The sequence below is a fragment of the Anabas testudineus genome, chromosome 13 (assembly GCF_900324465.2).
Source record: "Anabas testudineus chromosome 13, fAnaTes1.2, whole genome shotgun sequence".
NCBI lineage: Eukaryota > Metazoa > Chordata > Actinopteri > Anabantiformes > Anabantidae > Anabas > Anabas testudineus.
Window position 1 is genome coordinate 28917 of NC_046622.1, and position 11322 is coordinate 40238.

At 41.5% G+C, this 11322-nt stretch overlaps 1 protein-coding gene across 3 annotated transcripts; it reads right to left on the reverse strand.

The window, feature by feature from the left end:
• Positions 1 to 281: 281 nt before the first annotated feature.
• Positions 282 to 8454, reverse strand: LOC113174453 (oocyte zinc finger protein XlCOF6-like). Of its 3 annotated transcripts, XM_026378501.1 has the most exons (7): positions 8382 to 8454; positions 7976 to 8206; positions 7460 to 7652; positions 6943 to 7262; positions 3620 to 3662; positions 1885 to 2650; positions 282 to 1647 (listed from the first exon to the last, which is right to left on the reverse strand). In XM_026378501.1, exons 2-7 carry the CDS (start codon positions 8096 to 8098, stop codon positions 846 to 848), a joined length of 2247 nt encoding a protein of 748 aa, XP_026234286.1. In that variant the 5' UTR covers positions 8099 to 8206; positions 8382 to 8454; the 3' UTR covers positions 282 to 845. The 3 variants fall into 3 exon arrangements, with proteins under 3 accessions (XP_026234286.1, XP_026234296.1, XP_026234278.1); XM_026378511.1 differs by lacking the exon at positions 8382 to 8454 and having other exon boundaries at positions 6943 to 7235; positions 7976 to 8273; XM_026378493.1 differs by lacking the exon at positions 8382 to 8454 and having other exon boundaries at positions 7976 to 8273.
• Between the last annotated feature and the right edge of the window lie 2868 nt (positions 8455 to 11322).

Below are 11322 nucleotides of genomic sequence, written 5' to 3' on the forward strand. Positions count from 1 at the left end.
GAGCCAATGGAGAGAAGCTAACATAGGAGAAATATGATCTCTCTTACTAATTCCAGTCAGAACTCTGGCTGCAGCATTTTGGATTAACTGAATTAATAGTCCAGTCTGGAAGTAACTAATGCATGGAAGACTTAACCTTAATATGTAAAGTGTGTTCAGATCATTTTTGATTGTCTCAATTGTTGTAATAAATAGTTTTTGAATTTCAATCAAAGGTAAATGTCATTTAAAGTGATTTTGCTGGTAATGTTTTTTGCACAAATGCAGGTAGGGGTATAGACTTAAAACTATATCAGTTTATTTTTTGTGGTAACAATATAAGTGTCATTTTAACAATAAGTCACATCAACATCGTGGAAGAATTTATCACGATATCATGGGCAATACAGTTTTTTTTTTAATTAGGTCCTGTGTTTGAATAACACTAAATAACCAGTCTCTCAAATCTATAAATTCTAAAAATAAAAATCATGTTTCAGATGTTTTTTTTTTTTGCCCTTTACCACAGTTTTACAGGTAGTAAACACAAAAATGTCAACTTTTTAAACAAAACAGCAGGACAAAGGATTTTTAATCTAATAAAATATTTCTGCAGTGGGAGATTATATGAAAAGTCCCCTTATTCGGATCTACTGTAGTTTTATTGTTAGATTGTCTTTTACATTTTAACATTTAACATTTTAACATCAGGTTCGCTCTGATCAAAACCAGTAGAAACACCAACCAGCTGGAGCTGGAACATTTTGTGAAAGAGAACCTGAAACATTTTTAATGTATTTTCTGTCATAGCTGCTCTGTCTCAAAGTTCCTGAGATTGTGCTGATGCTTATCTAATAAACAGGCTGTTACTGTGTGAATTCTTCTGTCCAGGGTAAATCGTTCCTGTGTTTTCGCTGTCTGCTACTAGACTCAAACGCATTCCGACCAGTGTCTCCACACTGGTGTTTCTTCAGCTGCCGGGAGTCAGAGAAGCCCTGGCTACAGCGGTGACAGGAGTACAGCTTGATGCCGGTGTGGATCTGCATGTGGGACTTGAGCTGGTTGGACTGCCTGAACTTCCTGCTGCACATCTGACACTCATAGGGCTTCTCACCAGTGTGCACCAGCAGATGGCGGTGGTAGTTTTGTGGAGTCCTGAACTCTTTTCCACACTGCTCACACCTGTGAGGTTTGATCCCAGTGTGCAGCAGCTGGTGCTGCTTCAGCTGCGATGACAGCATGAATCCTTTCTGACAGGTGCTGCAGACAAACGGCCGGTCACCGCTGTGCTGCCTTAGGTGGTACAGGTACAGGTGTCGCAGGTGGAAGGACTTCCCGCAGGTGTCGCAGGTGAACTCTTTGTTCTCAGCGTGGCTCTTCTCGTGTGTCCTCAGCGTGGAGCTGCTGCTGAAGCTCTTTAGACAGATTTTACAGCTGAATGGTTTGACTCCACTCATCCTTCGTCTCCTTGTCACCCCTCGAACGATCACTCCAGCCTTCTCTCCGTCTCTACGGTCATGGACCAGCTGCTGGTGTTTCTGCAGCTGACAGTTGTAGAAAAATGTCTTTCCACACAAATCACACATGAATGGTTTCTCTACACCATGAACCAACATGTGCGTCTTCAGAGCCCAGGTACCTGTGAACCCCTCCCCACATTTATCACACCTAAAAGACAAGAAAGCATACACCTGGTTAAAGATGTTGTATTGTGCACCTGAAGGGTTTCTCTCTGCCATGGTAATTTTTCTACTTTACTGATACTCTTACGCTTTTACACTGCTTCTCATTCACCCATTTGTACATAAGCACACAAACACTGACACACACACCGATGACAGAGTTTCCACGTAGCTGAACTCATGTACCAGCAACACCTGCCCCCTGCACTGTGTATGTGCATACCTGAAGGGTTTCTCTCCATTGTGGAGCCGAAGGTGTCTCTGGAAGTTGTATTTGAGTCCAAAACTGAGTCCACACGTCTGGCACATAAAGGGTTTTTCCCCAGAGTGGACTACCCGGTGCTGCAGCAGGCCCATCTTACACTTAAAGGCCTTGTCGCACTCGCTACATTTGAATGGCCGCTCCTCAGAGTGCGATCTCTTGTGGACTCGCAGGTTGCTCGCTGTAGAGAAGCTCTTGTCGCAGGTCTGGCAAGAGTACGGCCGGGCACCCGTGTGGATCGTCTGGTGCTCTCTGAGGTTCTTCTTCCTGGTAAAACTTTTCCCACAAACGTCGCACATGAAGGGCTTGACTTTGGCATGCGACACCTCATGGTAACGGAGCGCACTGGAGGAGGTGAATGTGCGGTCACAGGCGTGGCACTTTAGTGGTGTCAGCTCCAGTCGGTGAGATGCCTGGTGGACTCGGAGCTGACGCAGCAGCCTAAACTTCCTGTCACACTGGTCACAACACAGCATCTTGTCTGGGTCGCCCTCCTGGGCCTCCCTCACCCTGTGGCTGAGCTGGTGTTTCTGCAGGGTCTTGGCCTTGTAGAAACCTTTATCACAAGAGCTGCAGGGGAATGGTTTGAGGTGGCTGGACATGTGTTTCCTCAGCTGGTGCTGCTGATGGAAACCTTTGTTACAGAGTTCACAGAAAAACCTCTTTTCTTTGTACAGCTCCCTTCGCCGCCTCCTCTCCACCTCCTTCTGCTCCTCCTCACTCAGTCCTGCACACAAAAACCAGATATACACTAAAACTCTGAGACCATCATTTACACCACCAATCAAAAGTTTGGACCCACGTTCTACTTCAGTGGTTGTTCTTCATTTTTATTAATTTCAACTTTGTACATTAAAACTGAAGACAAGAACAAATATGGAATTGTGTACTCAATTAAAATTACCCTGAAGTTTTATATCTTATTATTTTATTATATTTTAGATTTTCCAAAGCAGCTACATTTAGCTTTGGCACACTCATAGGATTCTCTCATCATTATCACAAGGAATCTAAAATTCCTTTTCAGCCAACAGTGTGACAGACTTGTCACAAGTTAATTTGTGATATTTCTTCTACAAATAATACTACAAATACTGTACAAATCCTCAAAGAGTCTAAAATATAAAACTTGTTCTGGGTTGTTTAACAATTTGTACGTTCATAGTTTGGATGTTTTCAGTATGAATGTACACCGTACACTGAACATTTCAGTAACACTGAAGGAGAAAGGGTGTCCAGAGTTTTGACTGGTACTATTACACTTAATGATTTCAAGTTTTATTTATTGATTTATCAGTTTTCAGAAAACTTCCTGTTTAATTCTTCCTATTGTGGATCTCCTGTAGTATATGTCATTACAGATTCAACTAGTGTCATAAGTGCATTACATAAGCACCGTCTCCAGTGCTCTTGTAATTCTGTTTATTAGCTTAGTGACTTTTCATGAGTGTTTTTAATTTTCAGAAAGTATATGTATCAACAGATATACTGCGCAGGAACAGTCTGCATTAAGTCAGTCTATTTGCCTACTGAACAAAAAAAAAGAAAAGGTGAACAACATCTAAAGACTTTGTACTCTCTGATAGGAATCTGTAGTGGACAATACAGATTATCCAGCTAATTTATAGGATGCAAACCTAACACTACAGGAATGCCCCAGCCCCAAACGCAGTTCCTCTTCTAGATGCTGTCTTACCTAGTGGATTCTCAGGCTTCTTGTGAACATTTTCCATTTTCGTCTGCAAGGAAACAGAAACATCTGTGTAAGATTTATTATGTCTCACATAAACATACAGTGCCTATAAAAAGTATCCCCCCTTTGGATGTTTCATCCTTTTATTGACATTATAAATCAATCACGGTCAATAAAAGTTGACAACTTTGATATAAAAAAGTTTACAAAAATACCTTATTAATGTGAAAACGGGTTTCAACAAAGTAATGTCCATTAAATAAAAATATGTAAGGTGAAATAATATGTGTTTGCATTAATATTCACCCCCTTCAGGTCAGTATTTAGTAGATTCACCTGTCCAGTCTGTGTGGATAAGTCTTAATTAGGCTTGCACATCTGGACACGGAATTTTCTGCCATTCTTCTTAGCAAAACTGCTCAAACTTTGTCAGGTTGTGTGGGGATCAGGTACGAACAGACCTTTTCAAGTCCATCCACAAATTCTCTATTGGATTGAGGTCTGGGCTTTGACTCTGCCACTCCAGAACATTCACCTTGTTGTTTCACCATTTCTGTGTAGCTTTCACTGTATGCTTCGGGTCATTATCTTGCTGGAAAACAAATCTTTTCCCAAGCCATAGATGTCTTGTCCTCCAGGATTGTCCTATATTTTCCGCATTCATCTTACCCTCTACCTTAACATGCCTTCTGCCAGTGTTTTACAGTGGGGATGGTGCGTTTGTGGTGATGTGTAGTGTTTGGTGTGCGTTAAACATAGCGTCTTGTCTGATGGACAAAAAGCTCCATTTTGGTCTCATCAGACCAAAGAACCCTCATCCACTGGACCATGGAGTCTTTCACATGTCTATTTTTGAGCTCAATTCGTGATTTAACACAAGTTTTCTTCAACAGTGGCTTTCTCCTTGCCACTCTCACAAAAGCTTTGACTGTTGAAGAACCGGGTCAACAATTCTTGTTTGTACAGTCTCTCCTATCTCAGTTGCTGAAGCTTGTAACTCCCTCAGAAGGCACCTGTGTGTTAGTGGCCTCTCTCACTAGTCTCCTTCACACAGTTTGTGTGGATGGCCTGTTCTAGGCAGATTTAGACATGTGCCATATTCCTATCATTTCTTGATGATGGATTTCACTGAACTCTGCGGGATGTTTTTTTGTATCCATCCTCAGACTTCTGCTTTTCAAAGACCTGTTCTCTGACTTGCTGGGAGTGTTCTTTTGTGTTCATAATGTAATGGTAGCCAGGAATACTGAATAACTGAATGACCTTCCAGCCACAAGTGTCTTTATACTTTCAGGGGGTGAATATTAAAAGACACACAGATTTCACCCTACATATTATATTTAATTGACATTGACACCATTTGTCAAATTCATAAACTTTTATTTACCATGATTGATTTATAATGTCTATAAAAGGATGAAACATCCAAGGGGGTGAATACTTTTTATAGGCACTGTATAATCATGTTTTGTTTCAGCCTCAGCGTGTCAGAATTAGGATTTTAACTGTGACTAAACAACATAAAAACAAACAGCTGTTCTGATCCACCGATGTGAGGATTTTAGTAAACTGAAAAAAATGCAATTAATCAATAACTGTCAGACTAATCAATAATGATTCTAAAATGCCCATATTATGTCCCCTTTCAGACTTTAAAAAAAACAAATCAAAACACAACAGGTCCCCGAAGTCACTGTTTTTCAGCATGACAGGGTACAGTCCCCAAAATGTGCCTGCACCCTGTCATGCTGAAAAACAGTGTAGATTATTGTGAGCAGGGAAGTCTGATGTGGAAATGTGTAGGACAGACACTCTCAAAACTGACAGGTTTTGAGGTGGAGCTTCCACATACCCCCCTTTATAAATTTATGAATAAAGTTGGAAAAAGAAACACCGAGTTAAAAAGACACAGCAGCAGGATCACATAGATTCTGTGGTGGTAGCAGCAGACACAGCTGAGCTGCACTAAGTTGTCAAAGTGTCAGATAAACATGTTACTTTACCACAATCTATTCCACCACTGCCATAAAAAATTGTTTTACACAATGTCTCTAGGAGATCCTGACTGTCCCGCAGTGTAATTAGCCCAAAAATGTCTTCTGCTCAGGAGTCTGAGAGAAGCTAACGTGAGCCACATTAGCTGTATTAGTTAGTTGTATTAGCTGCAATACTGTGCAGCAACACAAAACTCGGAATGTTGGTAACACGGCTTCAAGCTTTGAATGAAACCCAGGTTTAGGTCACAGACGGTCAGAATCAGTCCATCTTTTGAGTTTCAGTCCTGTCCATATACTGGACCTCTCTGTCAAATCCAAATAAATCCACAGTTCCAAAGAGGATGGAGGAAGAAGAGAGACTTCGGAGTGTCCATGTCCATACATCTAACAGGTGAGCAGTGTCTGTGTTTTGCTCTCTACTGCTGCTGTTTTCCTGTTTTGAGACTGAGTCTTCTGTAGCCAGGAAAAACAATGTGGGACTGCAAGTGTTCAGCTAAGGTCTTGGGTGTTGTTCGGACTAAGCCTTAGCAGGGATTGTGTCCCTGAGACTCGACAATATCAGTCATTACGAGCACAAACTTTGAAAGGACCACTCTGGGACTGGTTTCTACTAAACCAGAAAATGTAAAAAAGGTGTAAAAAAATCTCAGTGTTACAGGAGAAACACTTTATGAAAAGATCTTCTATAACACTCAGCAACAACATAAAAGTCATGTTTGGCCTTATACAGTGCATCCTGCGTGCACACAAACTAAAGTCAGCAGGGATATGAACAGAAACTTTAAGGGGATGTTGCTCATAGCAGGAAAAAGAACAAACCCATGCTTCCCACCACGATGACATGATCATTTTAGGTGTCAGTCAGTAAATTATAGTAATTTAACTTGTAATTTGCTTTGAATAAAAGCGTCTGCTAAATGTTAAATGTAATATATACTGGGTATTTATCACTTTATCAGATGTTTTTAATTTCTCCTTTGAAACTTTTTCTTTTTCCTGATTTGAAAAACAACTCTACACCCTTAGTAGATCACCTTGTGCTGTTTTTTGCAGGTGTTACCAAGTTTGCACGGGATTTAACAACACAAACCTTTTAGTGAATCAGGCCATGAGTCTTCACAAAGAAGAAAATGTTCTTTTCACTATTGGAGGAATTTGAATGTTTAACATCTGGTGGAAATGTTAAGATTTATCAAATTTACCTTAAAATCCAAAAAACAACAAAGTAAATCTATATTTATTTGTATCTAATGCATCATCGGTGAAAGATCTGTATGGGTCATGGTGGTTCTGTATTAACAGCTATTGATTTTTGATTATGACACTTACATCTTCAGTTGTGAGCGCGTCTTCACTGCCATTCACCGGTACACCTGTAGTCTCACCGATTGGCTGATCACTCACCACAGGAAATGTAATTACATTTGTGGAAATCGAGATCCTTTCTAAAACCTCTGTCTGTATTGTTTCCCCGAGAACCTGGGTCCTGGGCTCATCCAGTTTCTCCGGCTGCACCTTAGGGCCAGGTCTGCTCTGAGCCGTGGCCAGTCCATGGGGCAGCTGGCTGTGAGCTGGGACTTGTTGGTGTTGGGGTCTGGTGGAGCCGATAGTTGTGGTGAGAACTGCAGGTTCCAGCAGAGAGGGTCCATCTGTCAAGTTTATTCATCGTAAATACATGTGTTCTGCAGGATTTCCCAGATCAGCTGCACAGTACAACCACAGGTCAGATTGTGGTTGTACTGTGCAGCTGATCTGGGAAATCCTGCAGAACACATGTGACATCTCAGAGAATCAGTGCTGGATAAATAAGGTAAAATAAATAATGTTCAACGTTTAAAACACTGACCGGAAGGTTTGGTTTCATGGACTGTCTGAGTCCGGATACTTTTGGCTGACTTTAGTTCGGACTCCAGATGTTTGACTTTGTTCCTCAAAGCTTCGGTTTCTTTCTCTAAACTCGTGAAGAGCTCTTTGAAAACACAGCAGATTTTACGAACAACCTCTGTGGACATGACATGAAGGACCGCGCTGAGATTCATCTGCAGGACAGAGACAAAGACACAGTGTTTAAGGACAAGAACTGTGAATAGAGCGTTTATATCTCTGCTCTCAGCTGTTCCACTGGACATGTGTTCCCTTGCTTCGCCTTGAACTCTGACAATTCTGGAAACCCCTTGTAGCTGCCCTGTTTGATCTCTTTAATCTCGGATATTACTTCGTGTTTCTGCATCTTTGTCTGTTAGAACCGCGCTACACAAATCAGGAAGTCACGGCGGGTTTCTCTCTCATGCTCTTTATCCTCTCAGAATAACTCCATCCTCCTCAAACATCGACTTTACTTTTTATTTTACAGTGTCCTCACCGTCCTGTCCCCGCTGTCTGCCCCCATCTCCCCGGGCCTCTGTGTGAGCACGGAAGCCACCGACTCCACCGCCACCTCCATAATCAGCTCCGTCTGAGAGCAGAAAGTTTCCATCGACGCCATGTTCCTCTACTCGTGAGCCGCAGTCTAACGGCTGCTCCCACCGGACCCAAGGAACAGGTTTACCCGGAATCAGCGCTGTTAATCTGGCCAGAGTTCAGCTGTGTGTCGCTGGGAAACAAAGTCAGAAAAACAAACTGGTGATATTTATCTGCCGTTTACTGGCAATATGGCGCCATGACACACAGTTTACATCCGGTTCACTGCCGAGTGAATTTTTGTGGTGGTTTTATATCTGTCAGCAGATAACACGGAATAATCCACCAAACACTTAAATATTATTCAACCATTTATCACCACGGACGTGTCGTTTTAGGCCAGTTTCTCGTCGCGCAGACTTTCGCCACCAGCTTCAGACATTTTATTTTGTTTCCACCGGACGTGTTAGCGTGAAGGACCTTCAGTCAGACTTTAATTTAATTTGATGCAAAACTACATACATGCAAAACATTAATCAGTCAAAATCCACAAGGCGTGAAGGGAAACAAAGATTTCAGATTATTGTGATGGGATGTGTGGGATATTTAGACCGGCTGAAAGATGTTTTTTTTTTTTGAGGAATCATGATAATTTTGGTACAGTAAAATATATGTGATTTGTACAAAAAACCAAATGTATTCTGTCTTTCTGAAGTCACAGCATTTATTCTGCAAAAGAATCAGTGTTTTCACAGTAAAAACTCATTTCAAAGTAAATCAAAGAGGAAACATTTCTTTAAAATGTTCTGTTGTTGATCCAACACCAGAACAAATCAGATCTTAAATCAGATGAGAGCCACTTTTAATCTTTATACTGTATATGTGTAACATGTAAAAACATTTTGTTGATTTTTATCATTTGCTTGTTCATTGTTTTTCAGTTTTTTTTTTATTATTTTAATTAGAAGACTAAATAACCATAAGAAAGAAAACGTGTCTGAACGAGAGGGATCAAGGTAGAAGCGTTAGGTTACAGGGGGCTGAGGTGAAGAAGGTGCAGGAGTTTAAGTACTTGGGGTCAACAGTTCAGTGTGATGGAGAGTGTGGAAAAGAGGTGAAGAGGCGAGTGCAGGCAGGTTGGAGCGGGTGGAGGAAAGTGTCAGGAGTGTTGTGTGACAGATGAGTGTCAGCAACACTAAAAGGAAAGGTGTACAAGACAGTGGTGAGACCAGCTCTGCTCTATGGGTTAGAGACGGTAGCAGTGAGAAAGAGACAAGAGGCTGAGATGGAGGTAGCAGAGATGAAGATGTTGAGGTTCTCCTTAGGAGTGACCAGGTTAGACAGAATAAGGAACGAGTACATCAGAGGGACGGCTCACGTTGCCTGTGTTAGCGACAAAGTCAGAGAGGCCAGACTGAGATGGTTCGGACATGTTCAGAGGAGGGATAGTGAGTATATTGGTAGAAGGATGTTGGAGATGGAGCTGCCAGGCAGGAGGGCAAGAGGACGACCAAGGAGGAGATATATGGATGTCTTAACAGAGGACATGAGGTTGGCTAATGTTAGGGTAGAAGATGTTCATGATAGATTTAGGTGGAAAAGGATGATTCGCTGTGGCGACCCCTGATGGGAAAAGCCGAAAGAAGAAGAAGAAGAAGACTAAATAACCTGTGCGTACTACAAACACAACCATTTTCGACTGTTGTCCAGTCCAGTCCAGTCATTCATCCTTGTTTACCCACAGCTGTTAAAATAAATTTCAATTTAGAGCCATTACTCTTTCAACACAGAAAGATAATATTTTTTGGTACTTGCTGTGGCCTGAACTAACTTGTCACTGCTAGAAATGTGAGTAGCCATCTCACAAAAGCTCTGATTCTGACACACCCCACCACATCTCCTCCAGTACATACAGTGGCAAGAAAAACTTTGTGAACCTTTTGGAATTTCATGGTTTTCTGCATTAATTTGTCATAAAATGTGCTCTGATCTTCATATAAGTCACAACAATAGAAAAACAAAGACTGCTGAAAATAATAGTACACAAACATTATATGTTTTCATGTTTTTATTGAAGATAACATGTAAACATTCACAGTGCAGGGTGGAAAAAGTATGTGAACCCCTAGCCTAATGACTTCTCCAAGAGCTAATTGGAGCCAGGAGTGAGCCAACCTTGAGTCCAATCAGTGTTATGATATTGGATGTGTTGCTGAAAGCTCCCTTTAAAAACACACACCAGTTTTGGGTTTACTGGTTTCAAGAAGCACTGCCTGATGTGAGCCATGCCTCGCAAAAAAAGAGCTCTCAGTTGCAAAAAGTTGCAGCACTGTTGCTACTCTCCCTAGGAGTGGTCGTCCTTTAGAGATGACAGCAAGAGCACAGCGCGGAATGCTGAATGAGGTAAAGAAGAATCCTAGAGTCTCAGCTAAAGACTTACAGAAATCTCTGGCACATGCGAACATTTTTGTTGACACATCTACAACGAGGAAAACATTAAACAAGAATGGAGTACATGGGAGGACACCACAGAGGAAGTCATTGCTGTCCAAAAAAATATTGCAGCACATTAGAAGTTCGCAAAAGAGCACCTGGATGTTCCACAGCACTACTGGCAAAATATTCTGTGGACAGATGAAACCAAAATTGAAACACACAACACTAGGTGTGGAGAAAAAAAAGGCACAGCACACCAACATCAAAACCTCATCCCCACTGTAAAACATGGCGGAGGGAGCATCGTGGTTTGGGGTTGCTTTGCTGCCTCAGGGGCTAGACGGATTGTCGTCATTGATGGAAAAATAATTTCCAGAGTTTATCTAGACATTTAGCAGGAAAACGTAAGACCATCTGTCCGCCAACTGAAGCTCCACAGAGGATGGGTGATGCAACAGGACATTGACCCAAAGCATACAGGTAATTCATCAAAAGAATAGCTTTAACAAAACAAAATACGCCTTCTGGAGTGGCCCAATCAGAGTCCTGACCTCAACCTGATTGAAATGCTGTGGAATGACCGATTCACACCAGATATCCCAAGAATATTGCTTCACAAAACAGTTTTGTGAAGAGGAGTGATCCAAAATTACTCCAGATTGTTGTGCAGGTCTGATCTGCAACTACAGGAAACATTTGGTTGAGGTTATTGCTGCGAAAGACGGGTCAACCAGTTATTAAGTCCAAAGGTACACATACTTTTTCCACCCTGCACTGTGAATGTTTACATGTTATGTTCAATAAAAACACGAAAACAATGTTTGTGTACTATTATTTTCAGCAGACTGTGTTTTTCTATTGTTGTGACTTAGA